The following is an 18,352-nucleotide window of genomic DNA, read 5'->3' as shown; positions in this document are numbered from 1 at the left end:
CTGTAGAGCAGAAGTTAACACAACATTGTAAATAACTATACTTCAATAAAAAAGAAATACAGATATCAGAGCTCAAGGAAAGCCCAGTCGATGAGGCAAAGCTCAACCTTATGGAAAAATCTCAGCTAATAAACGTAGAAGGAATGACAGAATTGGCAATTTACCATTTTGCAACTCTAATACAATAGGTAAGAATCAAAATTAGATATCAAAACAAGTAGGTGAAAAGGATGACAGGAAAATGTGTCATCTGCACACTGCCAAAGAATCACCCTACAAAGAAACTGATCATTGCCAAGGGGAGGATGCAACTTTCAATGGACAGATCTGGTAGCCAAGACCTTAAAGCCACGGTCAGACTTAGCATCACTAATCATGAGATACTCCGACAATGTGTGATGCTGTATGAGGTACCCAGCATCACCTCTCAAGTACACTTGCCAAAAATGTGTAATCTGAACTTCATCAAGCCGTGTGACCTAACTTCTACTTTATAGGACATTCAGATAACAGATGAACAAGTTAAATACCACCATGAGGAAACAATCAGATAAATCCAGAATGTGGGACAGTTCTGTAAAACAACCAGCCTGGTGCCTTCAAAAGATCCAAATATGGGAAGAAAAAGCAGTGGGGCTGTTCTAGATTATAAGAGATTAAAGAACATCAAAGAGAATAAAATACCTAGGAATAAATTTAACCAAGGAGGTGAAAGACCTGTACACTGAAAACTGTAAGACAATGAAGAAAGAAACTGAAGATGACACAAATAAATGGAAAGATATTCTGCACTCATGAATTGGAAGAATTAATATTATTAAAATGTGTATACCACCAAAGGAATCTATAGGTTCAATGCAATCCCTATCAAAATTCCAATGATATTTTTCACAAAAAGAGAAAAATCAATCCCCAAATATGTATGGAACCACATAAGACCCCAAATAGTCAAAGAAATCTTGAGAAAGAACAAAGCTGGAGGCATCACACTTCCTGACTTCAAACCATATTACAAAGCTATAGTGATCAAAATAGTATGATACTGGCATAAAAACAGACATGTAGATCAATGGAACAGAATTAAAAGCCCAGAAATAAAACCACACTTATGTGGTCAATTCATTCATGACAAAGGAGACAAGAATATACAGTCTCTTTAATAAATAGTGTCAGAAAAACTGGACAGCCACATGCAAAGAATAAAACTGGACCACTATCTTACACCATACAGAAAAATCAACTCAAATGGATTAAAGACTTGAACATAAGACCTTAAACCATAAAACTCCTAGAAGAAAACAGGCAGGAAGTTCCTTCACATCAGTCTTCGCAAAGTTTTTTGGATTTGACACCAAAAGCAAAGGCAACAAAAGCAAAAATAAACAAACTAAAAAGCTTTTGCACAGTGAAGGAAATCATCAACAAAATCAAAAGACAACCTACCAGATTGGTTCAAGATGGCGGAGTAGAAGGACGTGCGCTCACTCCCTCTTGCGAGAGCACCGGAATCATAACTAACTGCTGAACAATCATTGACAGGAAGACACTGGAACTCACCAAAAAAGATACTCCACATCCAAAGACAAAGGAGAAGCCATAATGAGATGGCAGGAGGGGCACAATCACAATAAAACCAAATCCCATAACTGCTGGATGGGTGGCTCACAGACTGAAGAACACTTATACCACAAAAGTCCACTGACTGGAGTGAAGGTTCTGAGCCCCATGTCGGGCTTCCCAACCTGGGGGTCCAGCAACGGGAGGAGGAATTCCTAGAGAATCAGGCTTTGAAGACTAGCGGGATTTGATTGCAGGACTTCGACAGGACTGGGGGAAACAGACACTCCAATATGGATGGCACACACAAAGTAATATGCACATCGGAACCCAGGGGAAGGAGCAGTGACCCCACAGGAGACTGAACCAGAGCTACCTGCTAGTGTTGAAGGGTTTCCTGCAGAGGCGGGCGGGAGGGTGTGGCTCACCGTGAGGACAAGGACACTGGCAGCAAAAGTTCTGGGAAGTACTCCTTGGCGTGAGCCCTCCCAGAGTCTGCCATTAGCCCCACCAAAGAGCCAGGTAGGATCCAGTGCTGGGTGGCGTCAGGCCAAACAACAAACAGGGAGGGAACCCAACCCACCCATCAGCAGACAAGTAGATTAAAGTTTTACTGAGCTCTGCCCACCAGAGCAACAAACAGCTCTACCCACAGCTCTTCCCTCCCATCAGGAAACTTGCACAAGCCTCTTAGATAGCCTCATCCACCAGAGGGCAGACAGCAGAAGCAAGAAGAATTACAATCCTGCAGCCTGTGGAACAAAAACCACCTTCACAGAAAGACAGACAAGATGAAAAGGCAGAGGGCTATGTACTAGATGAAGGAACAAGATAAAACCCCAGAAAAACAACTAAATGAAGTGGAGATAGGCAGCCTTCTAGAAAAAGACTGCAGAATAATGATAGTGAAGATGATCCAGGACCTCAGAAAAAGAATGTAGGCAAAGATGGAGAAGATGCAAGAAATGTTTAACAAAGACCTAGAAGAATTAAAGAACAAAAAAACAGAGATGAACAGTACAATAACTGAAATGAAAAATCCACTAGAAGGAATCAATAGCAGAATAACTGAGGCAGAAGAACGGATAAGTGACCTGGAAGACAGAATGGTGGAATTCACTGCTGCCGAACAGAATAAAGAAAAAAGAATGAAAAGAAATGAAGACAGCCTAAGAGACCTCTGGGACAACATTAAATGCAACAACATTCGCATGATAGGGGTCCCAGAAGGAGAAGAGAGAGAGAGAAAGGACCCGAGAAACTATTTGAAGAGATTATAGTTGAAAATTTCCCTAACATGGGAAAGGAAATAGCCACCCAAGTCCAGGAAGCACAGAGACCCAGGCAGGATAAACCCAAGGAGAAACACACTGAGACACATAGTAATCAAACTGACAAAAATCAAAGACAAAGAAAAGTCACTGAAAGCAACAAGGGGAAAATGACAACATACAAGGGAACTCCCATAAGGTTAAAAGCTGATTTCTCAGCAGAAACTCTACAAGCCAGAAGGGAGTGGCATGATATATTTAAAGTGATGAAAGGCAAGAACCTACAACCAAGATTACTCTACCTGGCAAGGATCTCATTCACATTCGATGGAGAAATCAAAAGCTTTACAGACAAGCAAAAGCTAAGAGAATTCCGCACCACCGAACCAGCTCTACAACAAATGCTAAAGGCACTTCTCTAAGTGGGAAACACAAGAGAAGAAAAGGACCTACAAAAACAAACCCATTACAATTAAGAAAATGTTCACAGGAACATACATATCTATAATTACCTTAAACGAGAATGGATTAAATGCTCCAACCAAAAGACACAGGCTCGCTGAATGGATACAAAATCAAGACCCATATACATGCTGTCTACAAGAGACCCACTTCAGACCTAGGGATATATACAGACTGAAAATGAGGGGATGGAAAAAGATATTCCATGCAAATGGAAATCAAAAGAAAGCTGGAATAACAATACTCCTATCAGATAAAATAGAGTTTAAAATAAAGAATGTTACAAGAGACAAGGAAGAACACTACATATTCAAGGGATCAATCGACGAAGAAGATATAAAAATTCTAAATATATATGCACCCAACACAGGAACACCTCCATACATAAGGCAAATGCTAACAGCTATAAAAGAGGAAATCGACAGTAACACAATAATAGTGGGGGAATTTAACACCTCACTTACACCAATGGACAGATCATCCAAACAGAAAATTAATAAGGAAACACAAGCTTTAAATGACACAATAGACCAGACAGATTTAATTGATATTTATAGGACATTCCATCCGAAAACAGCAGATTACACTTTCTTCTCAAGTGCACACAAAACATCCTCCAGGATAGACCACATCTTAGGTCACAAATCAAGCCTCGGTGAATTTAAGAAAATTGAAATCATATCAACCATCTTTTCTGACCACAACGCTATGAGATTAGAAATCAATTACAGGGAAAAAAACCATAAAAAATACAAACACATGGAGGCTAAACAATGTTACTAAATAACCAAGAGTTCACTGAAGAAATCAAAGAGGAAATCAAACAATACCTAGAGACAAATGACAATGAAAACACGACGATCCAAAACCTATGGGATGCAGCAAATGCAGTTCTAAGAGGGAAGTTTTTTTTTTTTTTTTTTTTTTTTTTTGCGGTACGCGGGCCTCTCTCACTGTTGTGGCCTCTCCCGTTGTGGAGCACAGGCTCCGGACGCGCAGGCTCAGCGGCCATGGCTCACGGGCCCAGCCGCTCCGCGGCATGTGGGATCTTCCCGGACCGGGGCACGAACCCATGTCCCCTGCATCGGCAGGCGGACTCTCAACCACTGCGCCACCAGGGAAGCTAAGAGGGAAGTTTATAGCAATACAAGCCTACCTCAAGAAACAAGAAAAATCTCAAACAATCTAACCTCACACTTAAAGGAACTAGAGAAAGAAGAACAAACAAAACCCAAAGTTAGTAGAAGGAAAGAAATCATAAAGATCAGAGCAGAAACAAAGAAAACAATAGCAAAGATCAATAAAACTAAAAGCTGGTTCTTTGAGAAGATAAAATTGATAAACCATTAGCCAGACTCTTCAAGAAAAAGAGGGAGAGGACTCAAATCAATAAAATTAGAAATGAAAAAGGAGACATTATAAAAGACACCACAGAAATACAAAGCATCCTAAGAGACTACTACAAGCAACTCTATGCCAATAAAATGGACAACCTGGAAGAAATAGACAAATTCTTAGAAGGGTATAACCTTCCGACACTGAACCAGGAAGAAACAGAAAATAAGAACAGACCAATCACAGTAAGTACATTGAAACTGTGATTAAAAATCTTCCAAGGGCTTCCCTGGTGGCGCAGTGGTTGAGATTCTGCCTGCCGATGCAGGGGACACGGGTTCGTGCCCCGGACCGGGGGGATCCCACGTGCCACGGAGCGGCTGGGCCCATGAGCCATGGCCGCTGAGCCTGCGCATCTGGAGCCTGTGCTCCGCAATGGGAGAGGCCACAACAGTGAGAGGCCCGCGTATCGCAAAAAAAAAATAAATAAAAAATCTTCCAACAAACAGAAGTCCAGGAACAGATGGCTTCACAGGTGAATTGTATCAAACATTTAGAGAAGAGCTAACACCCATCCTGCTCAAACTCTTCCAAAAAATTGCAGAGGAAGGAGCACTCCCAAACTCATTCTATGAGGCCACCATCACCCTGATACCAAAACTAGAGAAAAATATTACAAAAAAAGAAAATTACAGACCAATATCACTGATGAATATAGATGCAAAAATCCTCAACAAAATACTAGCAAACAGAATCCAACAACACATTAAGCGGATCATACACCATGATCAAGTGTGATTTATCCCAGGGATGCAAGGATTCTTCAATATACGCAGATCAATCAATGTGATACACCATATTAACAAATTGAAGAAGAAAAACCATATGGTCCTCTCAATAGATGCAGAAAAAGCTTTTGACAAAATTCAACACTCATTTATAGTAAAAACTCTCCAGAAAGTGGGCAAAGAGGGAACCTTCATCAACATAATAAAGGTCATATATGACAAACCCACAGCACACATCATTCTCATTGGTGAAAAACTGAAAACATTTCCTCTAAGATCAGGAACAAGACAAGGATGTCCACTCTCACCACTATTATTCAACATACTTTTGGAAGTCCTAGACACAGCAATCAGAGAAGAAAAAGAAATAAAAGGAATACAAATTTGAAAAGAAGAAGTAAAACTGTCACTGTTTGCAGATAACATGATACTATACATAGAGAATCCTAAAGATGCCGCCAGAAAACTACTAGAGCTAATCAAAGAATTTGGTAAGGTTGCAGGATACAAAATTAATGCACAGAAATCTCTTGCATTCCTATACACTAATGATGAAAAATCTGAAAGAGAAGTTAAGGAAACACTCCCATTTACCACTGCAACAAAAAGAATAAAATACCTAGGAATAAACCTACCTAGGGAGACAAAAGACCTGTATGCAGAAAACTATAAGACAGTGATGAAAGAAATTCAAAACGATACAAACAGATGGAGAGATATACCATGTTCTTGGATTGGAAGAATCAATATTGTGAAAATGACTATACTACCCAAAGCAATCTACAGATTCAATGCAATCTCTATCAAATTACCAATGGCATTTTTTACAGAACTAGAACAAAAACTCTTAAAATTTGTATGGAGACACAAAAGACCCCAAATAGCCAAAGCAGTCTTGAGGGAAAAATACAGAGCTGGAGGAATCAGACTCCCTGACTTCAGACTGTACTACATAGCTACAGTAATCAAGACAATATGGTACTGGCACAAAAACAGAAATACAGATCAATGGAACAGGATAGAAAGCCCAGAGATAAACCCACGCACCTATGGTCAACTAATCTATGACAAAGGAGGCAAGGATATACAATGGAGAAAAGACAGTTCTCTTCAATAAGTGGTGCTGAGAAAACTGGACAGCTACATGTGAAAGAATGAAATTAGAACACTCCCTGACACCATACACAAAAATAAACTCAAAATGGATTAGAGACCTAAGTGTAAGACTGGACACTATAAAACTCTTAGAGGAAAACATAGGAAGAACACTCTTTGACATAAATCACAGCAAGATCTTTTTTGATCCACCTCCTAGAGTAATGGAAATAAAAGCACAATTAAACAAATGGGACCTAATGAAACTTGAAAGCTTTTGCACAGCAAAGGAAACTACAAACAAGACGAAAAGACAACCCTCAGAACGGGAGAAAATATTTGCGAACAAATCAACGGACAAAGGATTAATCTCCAAAATATATAAGCAACTCCTGCAGCTCAATATTCAAAAAACGAAAACCCCAATCCAAAAATGGGCATTAGACCTAAATAGACATTTCTCTAAGGAAGACATACAGATGGCCAAGAAGCACGTGAAAACGTGCTCAACATCACTAATTTAGAGCAATTCAAATCAAAACTACAATGAGGTTATCACCTCACACCAGTTAGAATGGGCATCATCAAAAAATCTACAAACAACAAACGCTGGAGAGGGTGTGGAGAAAAGGGAACCTTCCTGCACTGTTGGTGGGAATGTAAATTGATACAGCCCCTATGGAGAACAGTATGGAGGTTCCTTGAAAAACTAAAAATAGAATTACCATATGACCCAGCAATCCCACTACTGTGCATATACCCAGAGAAAACCATAATTCAAAAAGACACATGCACCCCAGTGTTCATTGCAGCACTATTTACAACAGCCAGGTCATGGAAGCAACCTAAATGCCCATCGACAGACGAATGGTCTGTTGAAGATGTGGTACACATACACAATGGAATAGTACTCAGCCATAAAAAGGAATGAAATTGGGTCATTTGTAGAGATGTGGATGGATCTAGAGACTGTCATACAGAGTGAGATAAATCAGAAAGAGAAAAACAAATATCGTATATTAACGCATACATGTGGAACCTAGAAAAATGGTACAGATGAACTGGTTTGCAGGGCAGAAATTGAGATGGAGATGTAGAGAACAAACGTATGGACACCAAGAGGGGGAAGCGGTGGCAGGGGGGTGGTGGTGGTGGGATGAACTGGGAGATTGGGATTGACATGTATACACTAATATGTATAAAATGGATAACTAATAAGAATCTGCTGTATAAAAAAATAAATAAAAAATTTAAAAAAAAGACAAACTACCAAATGGGAGAAAATGTTTGTAAATCATTTGTAAGAGGTTTATATCCAAACATACAAACACAATCTTTTTTCTTTTTTTTTTTTTGGGCTGCACTATGTGGCATGCAGGTTCTTAGTTCCCCGACCAGGCATCTAACCCACGCCCCCTGCAGTGGAAGCACGGAGTCTTATCCACTGGACCACAAGGGAGGTCCCCAAAATATATGAAGACAATCTGATTAGAAAATGGGCAAAGGATCTGAATAGACATTTTTTAGAAGACATACAGATGGCCAACAGGTACATGAGTATGTGCTCAACATCACTAATCATCAGGGAAATGCAAATCAAAGCCACAGTGAGATATCATCTTACACCTGTTAGAATGGCTATCATCCGAAAGACAAAAAATTACAAGTGTTGGCGAGGATGTAAGGAAAAGGGAACCCTTGTGCATGTTTGGTGGGAATGTAAATCGCTACAGGCACTATGGAAAACAGTATGGAGATTTCTTGAAAAGTTAAACATAAAACTACCATATGATCCAGCAATTCCACTTCGGGGTGTTTACCTGAAGGAAATGAAAACACTAACTCGAAAAGATATCTGCAAGCCCATGTTCATGGCAGCATTATTTACAATAACCAACACATGGAAGCAACGTAAGCATCCACTCATGGATGAGGAGACAACGAAAATGTGGTATATATAAATATACAATGGAATATTACTCAGCCATTAAAAAGAAGAAAATCTCAGGAGTTCCCTGGTGGTCCAGTGGTTTAAGGCTCTGTGCTACCACTGCAAGGGAGCATGGGTTCTATCCCTGGTCAGGGAACTAAGATCCCACATGCAGCATGGCATGGCCCCAAAAAATAAATAAATAAAAAGAAGAAAATCTTGCCATTTGTGGCAATGTGGATAGACCTTGAGGGCATTATGCTAAGTGAAATAAATCAGACAGAGAAAGACAAACACCATATAATTTCAATTATATGTGGAATCTAAAATCAAAAACAAACTGAACTCACTGATACAGAGAAAGATAGTTGGTGGGTGGGCAAAGTGGGTGAAGGGGATAAAAAGTTACAAACTTTCAGTTACAAAATAAATAAGTCATGTAAGGTACAGAATGGCGACTATAGTTAATAATGCTGTATTGCATACTTGAAAGTTGCTGAGAAAGTAAATGCAAGGAAAAAAAATTTGTAACTGTGGTGATAGATGTTAACTAGACTTACTGGTGATCATTTCACAATATATACAAATATTATGTTGTACATCTGAAGCTAACCATGTTGTACGTCAATGATATCTAAAAACAAAACAAAACAAAAAAAACTTCAGAGAAATCTAAGCCATGCCTAATAGGTCCTTTAAAGCAGCTGCAGGTCTTTTCAGCATCCCAAGTGTATACCTGTAGGTCTTATGATTAAGTCTTTAACACATTTTGAGTTAAAAGACAGGGTTGCAGGCCCTCTCTGTTAACAGTAGGGCTTCTATAATTTTGAGGGCTGTTGTCCTACATCAGCCTCATAGAAGAGAGAAGAGTTTATCTCTAAGATCTGTGGACATGGCCTTTGTGTAATAAAATGGGTTATAAATTGATATACAAGAAACCCACAAGGCTTTTAAAAATATCAACTTGGACTGAAAGGGACAGATGCAATATGAAATGGAAGAGGCTTCTGTACCCCCAAAATTCTTTGAGCAGGTAACAGACTAAGAACTACCGAGCATGATCACAGAAGAGGGAGGATGACTCAAGGCTGAACTGACTTCCCAATGGATGGAAGCAAGAGACACAGGGAACTCCTAGAAAGTAATAATGGATCCTAAGAGCAAAAGGAGAATTAAGTGCCAGGGTGGGTTTCACAATTGCTATGGACTAATGATTCCTATGTACTTCCCACCCTGCCTCTCCTTTCTGAGTGGGAGTACCTATTTAAAAAAAAAAAAAAAAAAGCAAAGAAAGGAAATGAAAGAGACAAAACAACCAATGCAAAGCGTGAATCTTGATTACATGTTGGTTTACAAAACCAAAACAAAAAGACTTGGCTATAAGAGATTTTGGGAAAAACTAGGATATTTGAAAAGTACAGATGCATAGTCCCTAAACCAGTCATTTCGGGTCAACCTCTGGGGGTGGGGCTTCCTGACAACAGTACCTTTGGAAAACTTTCCGGGAGATTCTGGCCTGTGATCAGCATTTGGGAACCACTAAGTTAAAACTTTCCCTTCCCCTTTGCTTCATCTTATTTTCCTGCCCTTATGTTTCCTCATTTACAGTTTTTGAAGCCAAAATGTCAATATATTAAATTAAGATACAATCAGTAACTGACAAAGACCAGGACACTTGGGTTATACGATCAGCACATTCTCTCCCTGTGGCCAAACTTTGATGGAAGCCTAATCCCAATCAGAAGGTTTAGGATACTTAATTTAATAACCACAGGAAATTACTTGCAGCGTTCAGAAACACTTGAAGTCAGTTTTCTGACTTTTAAAAATCTTATTCCAATAAGTGGATTCAAACCTCTTTTTGGAACAAGGTAAAATAAATAATAACAACAACAATAATAACATAACAATAATAATAGCAGCCTCCTCAAATTGGCTCTTACTATATGTGAGGCACTTTACAGTGATGGCATTTATCATAAAACTCCTAACAACCTTACTAGGTACTAACAATAGCTAAAACCTCTGTAGCATTTACTATGTGCCAGGCACCTCTAAAATGCTTTACCTGTATCAGCTCATTTAATTTTCACAATCTTATGACGTAGGTACCATTTTCATTCCCGCTCTACAAATAAGGAAACTGAGACCCCTAGAGGTTAGGAATTTGAGCCAGGATTTGAACCCAGGGAGGTTTCAGAGTCTATGCTTTTAACACTATGCTACTGGCCTCTCTAGAAATATTATCCACACGTTAACTCATTTCATCTCCCAAACCCCAGGAGAAAGATGGTTATAGCATGTCCATCTTACAGATGGGGAAATGGAGGCTCAAGGGGGTGAAATGGCTGTACCCAGTCACTGTGGCAGGACCAGGACTTGAGCCAGGTTTATATGACTGCAAAGCCCTGAGCTCCACTATGGGAAGGCCTCCCTGGGTGCTGCCTGGGCCTGGCCACCTCACCTGTTTGTAGATGAGCTCGAAGGCCCCCGTGTCACAGCTGCGGTCCAGCCGCTGGTCGATGACCACGCGCAGGGTGTCGGCCTGTACGCCGGCACAGAGCCGGGCGGTGACAGCCGTGGAGGGTGCCATGGTGGGGCTGGCGTTGATCTCGATCAGCCAGGGCTGGAAGTCCTCACCGAACACAAAGTCAGCGCCATAGAGCTCGAAGCTGGCCTTCCGACACTGCACGGTGTCCTGGGAGGTCTGCAGGGCGTGGATCACTGCAGCCTTCATGCCAGGCACGATGATGGTGGACCAGGCGTTCGGGGCCCCCATCTCCTGCAGGTGGGCCTGGAACTTCTGGCTTGACCACATGTTATCTGAGGGCAGCAGTGGGTGTCGGTGGCACGAATTCTCCAGGTGCTTCTGGATGGAGTTGTTGCACAGGTGCACGGAGCTGGGACAGAGAGCAGAAAGCTGAGGGCTGGCTCCCTGTGCCCCTCCCACCCAAACGTGGGGAGGGCAGGCAAACCCCGGAACCAGCCCGGCACACTCTGGACCATTCAGCTTGAGGTGACAAAGGCCTCATCACATTCTTCTAGGGCCACTACCAGTCTTCACTCAGGACCTCTCTGAGGGCACAGGGGCCACAGTGTTAAGTGCTTTGTGACAGTGTCAGTTAACCCTCCCAGTGCCTGGAAGATAAGAAGGTGGTTAAGAGTATGGGCCCCATGGTCACTAAGACACGTGTTCAAGTTCTATCTTCATCGCTGACTGGTAAGACCTTACATAAGTCATTTAACCCATGGGCTCCTTTCAACATCTGTAAAATGGGGGTAAGTAACAGTACCACTTCACCGGGTTTTCACGGAGGACTGAGATAACATACATGAAGTGCTTAGCAATCGTCACATACAGAGCACTCAGTAGCCGACAGCTATGAGCTCCATATTACTGCCTCCATTCTTCAGATGTGGCAACAGAAGCTTAAATACTGATAGGTTTTCACCTGACCCAAGTCACAGAGCTTGGAAGCTTCAGAGACGGAATTTGAACCGAGGGCTCAACAGGCTTCCTCTCCCCCGAAATGAACGCTGCAACCTGCCTCTCTCCTCTCGCATTTCTCCTGATCCCCCTTTACCCCGCTCTACATCCTTTCTTCCATAACACATATCACTTTTAACCCATTAGATGATTTTACTGATTATGTTCATGGCTTGTCTGTTTCTCCCTGTTGGAATATGAACTCTTGAGGGCTGGGCTCGTTTTGTTCACTGCTGTGTCCCACGTGCCTAGAACACTGAACGGCACAGGGTACACACAAGTGTTGGATGGATTGAGGCCTGCCTGCCTGCAGAGTGTGTTTGGAGCCCCGCATTGCCTTGGAATCGCTGCTTCCTGCCAGCTCCCCAGCTAGACTGGGAGCTCATGGGAGTGAGGGTTCTGGGGGAGGCTCACTTGTCCAGGTTCTTCAAGGAGAAGGGCTGTGTAGAGAAGCGGATGTAGCTGTCGCGGTAGAACCACACAGTAAGCGGGTTCCAGTCGGTCACCAGGAACCACTGTCTCAGATCAAACTTGGTGCCAAAGATGAGCAGGGGCTGCTCAATATACTTCTGCACCACCCACTTGCCGTCCTTCATCATCATAGGATTGCCATCCACCAGCTTCAGCATCTCCTCCAGGTGGTCCATGCACATGATGCCTTCGGGGGAAATGGTGGTCAGGGATCAGGCCAGGTTTGGGCTGGGAGATGGACAGCTCATCATAAGCTCTCATCCCCAAAGGACTGATAGGCCCAAATGGGTGAGCCTGCCCCCTTCTCCCTGTTCCCTTTGGGAAAGCTGAGAATCTGCTAAGGATTTAAAGTTTAAAAAAAAATTAACCAGTTTTATTTGATGAAAAGGAATATATGCACGGATAACAATTCAAACAGTACTGGGCTTTTTTAAAAACCATGTGCATAAATGACTCTGATTAGTTTTTCATAATAACTAATGGAATATAAAACAACAGAAGTGAAAAGTAGGCAGTACAAAAGGGTATACAATGAAAAAAAATACATCTCCTTCCCCAGAGGCAGCCAAGTGCTGCTTCCAGGTCCTATGGATAGGCTCCCAGGTTATGGAAGAGTTGTGTGTGCCTCAGTTTCGTAGGATTCTATGCACTTAAACATGCTAAGGAATTGGAACACTGCTTGGCACTTGGTGAGCATTCAGTAAATGTTAACTCGTATCATTATTACTAGTTACCTGTGGAAAACATCTCTAGCTATAGATTTGCTGGCTCAAAGGGTATGTGCATTTTTTCACTTTATAGAACAAAGATGTTCTACCAATCTGCACTCCCAGTAAGAGTGTATGAGATTGTGTGTTTGCCCACATTCTATCAACACTGTTGATGATTTATTTTTGCCATTCTCTTAGCTAGAATGATATTTTAATTTTATGTTTTATAACGAGTGAAGTTAAGTATCTTATGCTAAAAAGGCGTTATTTTAATGCTGATATATACAGCTGACCCTTGAACAACACGGGGATTAGGAGCGCCAACCCTCCGAGCAGTCAAAAATTATCAAATAACTTTACAGTAGGCCCCCTGTATCCGTGGTTCCGCATCCACGGATTCAACCAGCAACAGATCATGTAGTACTGAAGTATGTATACAGCGAAAGAAATCCGCATATATGTGGACCCATGCAGTTCAAACCCACGTTGTTCAAGGGTCTACAGTAAGAATCACAAGGCAAACAAACACACAAATCAATCTCATTTCTTCATTGTTTGGCCCCTCAAACAGTCTGATTGCCCGCCCATGGCACAGAATAACTTGTGCCGGGTTCCCAAGCCAGATCCTTTCTCAAATGGCCAGAATGATCACTAAGATTCCCAATAACATGACGCCTTGTATAGCCAAAGACTGAGGCTGTTCATGACCTCTGACCCAGCAATTTCACTTTTAGGAATTTATCCTAAGGAAATAAATGGAAAGGCTGCTAAGATATCTGCACAGGATATTCAACACAGTGTTGCTTGTAATAGCAATTCATCAATCAATAATCAAATAAACAGGAAAAAAAATGGCGGCCATCTAAATATGCATCAGAAAAGGATTAGGTAAGACCACGAGAGTACATCTAAACAAGATTAGACTATGCAGCTGTAAAACAGAATGAGGTAAGAAAGCACCTACTGTACTTTTATATAAAATTCAAAAACAGGCAACACTAATCTATGGTGTTATAAGTCAGCATAGGGGTTCCCATTGCAGGGAGGTAGAGACCTGGAGATGGCATGGGAGGGGGCCCTCTAGGGTGCTGTATTTCATGATGTGGGTGCTGTTTCCACGAGTGTGTTCACTATGTGACAATTCACTGAGTTGTATATTCACAATGTATACCCTTTTCAGTGAAGTATATTGTATACATATTTCAATTAAGTTTTTCTAAAAATGGAGAGAAAATGTTGAAATACTTTGGGATTCACTGTATTATTCTCTCTGCTTTTGTGTATGTTTGAAAAGTGTCTATAATAATAAGCTAAAAACAGGCAGGGAAGAAAAGCAGATCTAGATGTACTAAAATGGAGTGATCTCCAAGATCTACTGTTAAGAAAAAAGAAAGGTGCAAAAAATAAATGAGTAATACTCACTGATATGGAAAGATATAATAAATGAAAAAAGGAAGCTACCAAATAGTATGCTCTTATTTAAAATAAAATAAAACATGCACACTCTCTCCAGATGCATAGAAGAAAGTATAGAAAGAAACACATCACAAGGTGAATTGTAGTTATCTCAGGGAAATCAAGGGTGCCTTTGCTTCCTTCCACTTTTCTGTACTGTCTGATCTTTTTAAAAAAAATAACAAATACGTATTTTCATACTTGGAAAAAACCAACAAAACTATTTCCAAGGTAGAAAAAGAGAAGACTATGATGCTGGTTTTGAAAAGACGTCCCAACAAGAGTGTCCCATAGTGTGTGGAGCTGCGACAGCTTCACTTGGACATGAACAAATTCACCCAAGGGCAGGCAGTACATGGAGCGATCTGCTGCCAGAAGTCTGTTTTTTACATCTTGGAAGTCCTTAACCATCTTTTAAAGGCTGGGCTAATGCACCACTCCAGCTTGCTGGCTGCCCTGTTCAAATTCCATTCATGCTAAGCAGTCAGAATAATAATAGCTGTTATTACATAGCAGGTACTCTGTAAAAGCGCACGATCTAAGCACTTTCCATATATGATTCTCATGTAATTCTCTCAGGTAGGCATCATTGGCTTCATTTTAACAATGATGAAAATGAGGCACGGAAGAGGTTAACTAACCTGCCCGAGGTCTTATGGATATTAGGAGGCAGAGCTGGGGTTTGAATCCAGGAAGTCTCGCTCCCAGCATCCATACCCTTGACCCCTGTACTATACCCTCACAAGGATGCACTGGTCAAATATGAGAGCCCTTAGATGACAAGCAACTGCATGTGAGTATCACCAGACCTGCCTAAAGCATTAACCTAAACCCTCAGGGCAGGAGAGGAGGTGCTGGCATCATCATCACAGCAGCCAACATTGATGGGGTGGCTACTGTGCCAGGCACCATGCTGAGTGGTAGATGTACTACCTTGTTTAATCCTCAACAGATAAGGGAACTGAGGTTCAGAGAAGTGACATAACTTGTTCAAGGTCACACAGCATGTAAGTAGCAGAGCTGGGATTCGAACCTAGGTAGTTTGGCTCCAACAGAACCTGTACTATTTAACTTCCCTGGCCTCTAGCTGGGGAGGGTGTAGGGTGCTGGTACAGGAAGCAGGGGCTGACCCCCACCTCGTCCACGGGACTTGGCTCCCGGCTTCACGATCCAGATGTTGCGATCTCCTTCCATGTCCATCTGGGGCACCACGGCCCGCAGCTGCTGCAGGATGTCCTCACAGCGCTGGACCTGAGTGTCGAGGTACCTGAGTTCTGCCCCCTCGCTGTGGGGAGATGATGGGACTTGGGCAGGGCTGGGCCTGGGGGCATCCTGGTGAACAAGGCAAGGGGAGACAAAAGCTCCCTGGCCATGGTCCAACCAGCTTTGGTCACGCCCTTCCCCTAGAGATCCAGATAGGTCTCTCCCAAACCTCCAGCCCCACGCTCAGGCTGTCCCTCAAATCCACCCTGCCCAGGGCACCGTCCCAGACTGCTGGAATGGGAGAGGATGGGGACATTCTACCTACTGCACCCCCCTCACTCCAACACTCCACCTTCTGCCACCTCCCTTTCTATTACATTAAAACTGCCTTTGATAGAATTTAATCATACCAGCATCAAATGATGAGGCACCACTATGTGCCAGGCACTGTGCCAAGGGCTTTATCTATATTATCACTAATCCATCTCCAGGGAGATGTTACTGGTCCCATTTTAGAGAAGTATAAACTGAAGGTTGGAGAGTTGAGGGATTTGCCCAAGGCCACACACTGAGTTAAGTGGCAGGATGCAAACTCCACTCTTCCTGATTCTTCATCCACAGGTGCTTTGGGGGGGTTCATTCCCCTCCTAATCAGAACCTAACACTGGTTGATAGGTGGCCCCTTTCTAGTCTAATTCTTTTTTTTTTTTTTTTTTGCGGTACGCGGGCCTCTCACTGTTGTGGCCTCTCTCATTGCGGAGCACAGGCTCCGGACGCGCAGGCTCAGCAGCCATGGCTCACGGGCCTAGCCGCTCCGCGGCATGTGGGATCTTCCCAGACCGGGGCGGGGCACGAACCCGTGTCCCCTGCATCGGCAGGCGGACTCTCAACCACTGTGCCACCAGGGAAGCCCCTTAGTCTAATTCTTTTCTAGCACATCTGTATGACACATCTCCTTGATTTATTTCTCTTCCCATCACTTACCACCTGACACCCAGACCCATTTGGTTATTGCCTGTCTCTGCTCACTGGAACGTAAGCTTTATGAGGGCAGGAATATTTTTTGTAGTTGTTATTCTCTGCTGTAGTCCCAACCCCAAGCAGTACCCAGCACTTATTAGGCGCTCCCTGAAAGTTTGTTAACTGAATGACTGGTTGGATAAGTAAGTCCTCTGGCGGGAGCTGGCCTCAGCAACTGGGCTGTACTGATAAGGGTTCATGGACAAAGAGGGACCTGTTCCCTACAGGACGCAGAATGTCCTCAGCTAAACCAAGTCACAAAATACCCCAGATGGTAGCCTCATCCAAACTCTCCCATTTGTTTTCTTCTGAATGAATACGAAGGATTCGTATTCATTCGTTACCAGAGAATGGTAATGTCTCTTTAACATCTTAGCCTCTTGAATGTCTCCAGCCACGGAGAACTTGTCTCTCTGTTGCTAAGGCAGGAGCAGCAGCAGCAGCTGGGCAGTGCCAGGAACGGGGACAGTCAGATGGAGGGGGCTTGGCAAGGCCTCTTACTCACACGTAAGTCCTGGCTCTTCTATTTCCACAAGGTTTGCTGGAAACTTTTCTGTGGCCATGGCATAAAGAATCTGCTGAGCAAATCCGTGATTTGGCCCAGGAAAGTGTCACGTGGTGGTGGCAGGGGCACGTGCAACTTGAAAAAGTGTATTCAACATGACAATATGATTTTATATTTAGCAAAAAAATAAACAGTGTTTCTGTGGAAAGTGAACCTTGATAAAAGCCTGGTTGGTGGGGGGAGCGGGGAAAAGAAAAAAAGTCTGGCTGGTGCGTCATGGATTTGTTTTTTAAAAAGTTGAGAAGCAGCGATAAATACTGAATAAATTAATAAAAGCTAATGATCTGTACTGAACAATTCAAGGCAATGTTATATGATGTAATATTTTATGTAATCCTGACTTTTGAGAGGTTCCTCCAGCCCCCAACTTGCCCCACATCCGGAAATGCAGAGGACTGACATTCTTTCCACCTACTGTTCTAACTCAGTCCTGATCATTCTTAATTTAAGAAGGGTGGCTTCATGTTTTCTGACAGGTGAGGGGAAAGTATGGGGTCACCTAGTTTTTGTTTCCCAATGTTTAAAAAAAGATACAAATGAATTATTCATCAGTGATGTGGGTTTGCTTGGTAATTCATTCGTCCAAAGTTCATTTATTAGTTCTTCAGTCTCCATCAATCATTAAATCTGTCTGTTCCTTTCTATTCTAACACCATGCCAGCTGAGGGCCCTGGCACTCCCCCCGCCAAGCTTACTGCTGTGTGCCCCTGAGGGCAGGGACTTCGTTTCATTTCTGGAGCCTGGCACAACTCCTGGCACACAGGAGGGGCTTGGTAAATGCTGAGTGTGCTCCTGCCTTCAGGGTCCTCCTCCGTCCAGGCTCTCCCACACACTCTGCTGAACGGAGTCTCTCTACAACAGCTCCAGGTCCATCTCAATACTCCTTTGCTCTGCTCAAGAACCTTTTCCCGGAGTGTGTTCTGCAAACGCAACCGCTCAGGATGCTTGGGGCGGGGGGCTGGGGTCACCTAAGTACAGGATATACTGCACACGCTGTCTCTCT

The 18,352-nt window shown here is 42.6% G+C and overlaps 1 protein-coding gene across 1 annotated transcript in view; it reads right to left on the bottom strand.

Annotated features, from left to right (window-relative positions):
* TTLL3 (tubulin tyrosine ligase like 3) overlaps positions 1 to 18,352 on the bottom strand; it is a 28,560-nt gene that overhangs the window by 2,645 nt on the left and 7,563 nt on the right. The window contains 3 exon segments of the mRNA XM_082664163.1: positions 10,903 to 11,338; positions 12,340 to 12,583; positions 15,698 to 15,846. Of these exon segments, the coding sequence (XP_082520289.1) occupies positions 10,903 to 11,338; positions 12,340 to 12,583; positions 15,698 to 15,846 (829 nt within the window).

This window comes from Grampus griseus (genome assembly GCF_964374135.1).
Source record: "Grampus griseus genome assembly, chromosome: 10".
Lineage (NCBI taxonomy): Eukaryota > Metazoa > Chordata > Mammalia > Artiodactyla > Delphinidae > Grampus > Grampus griseus.
This window is presented reverse-complemented; position numbering and strand designations above follow the sequence as displayed.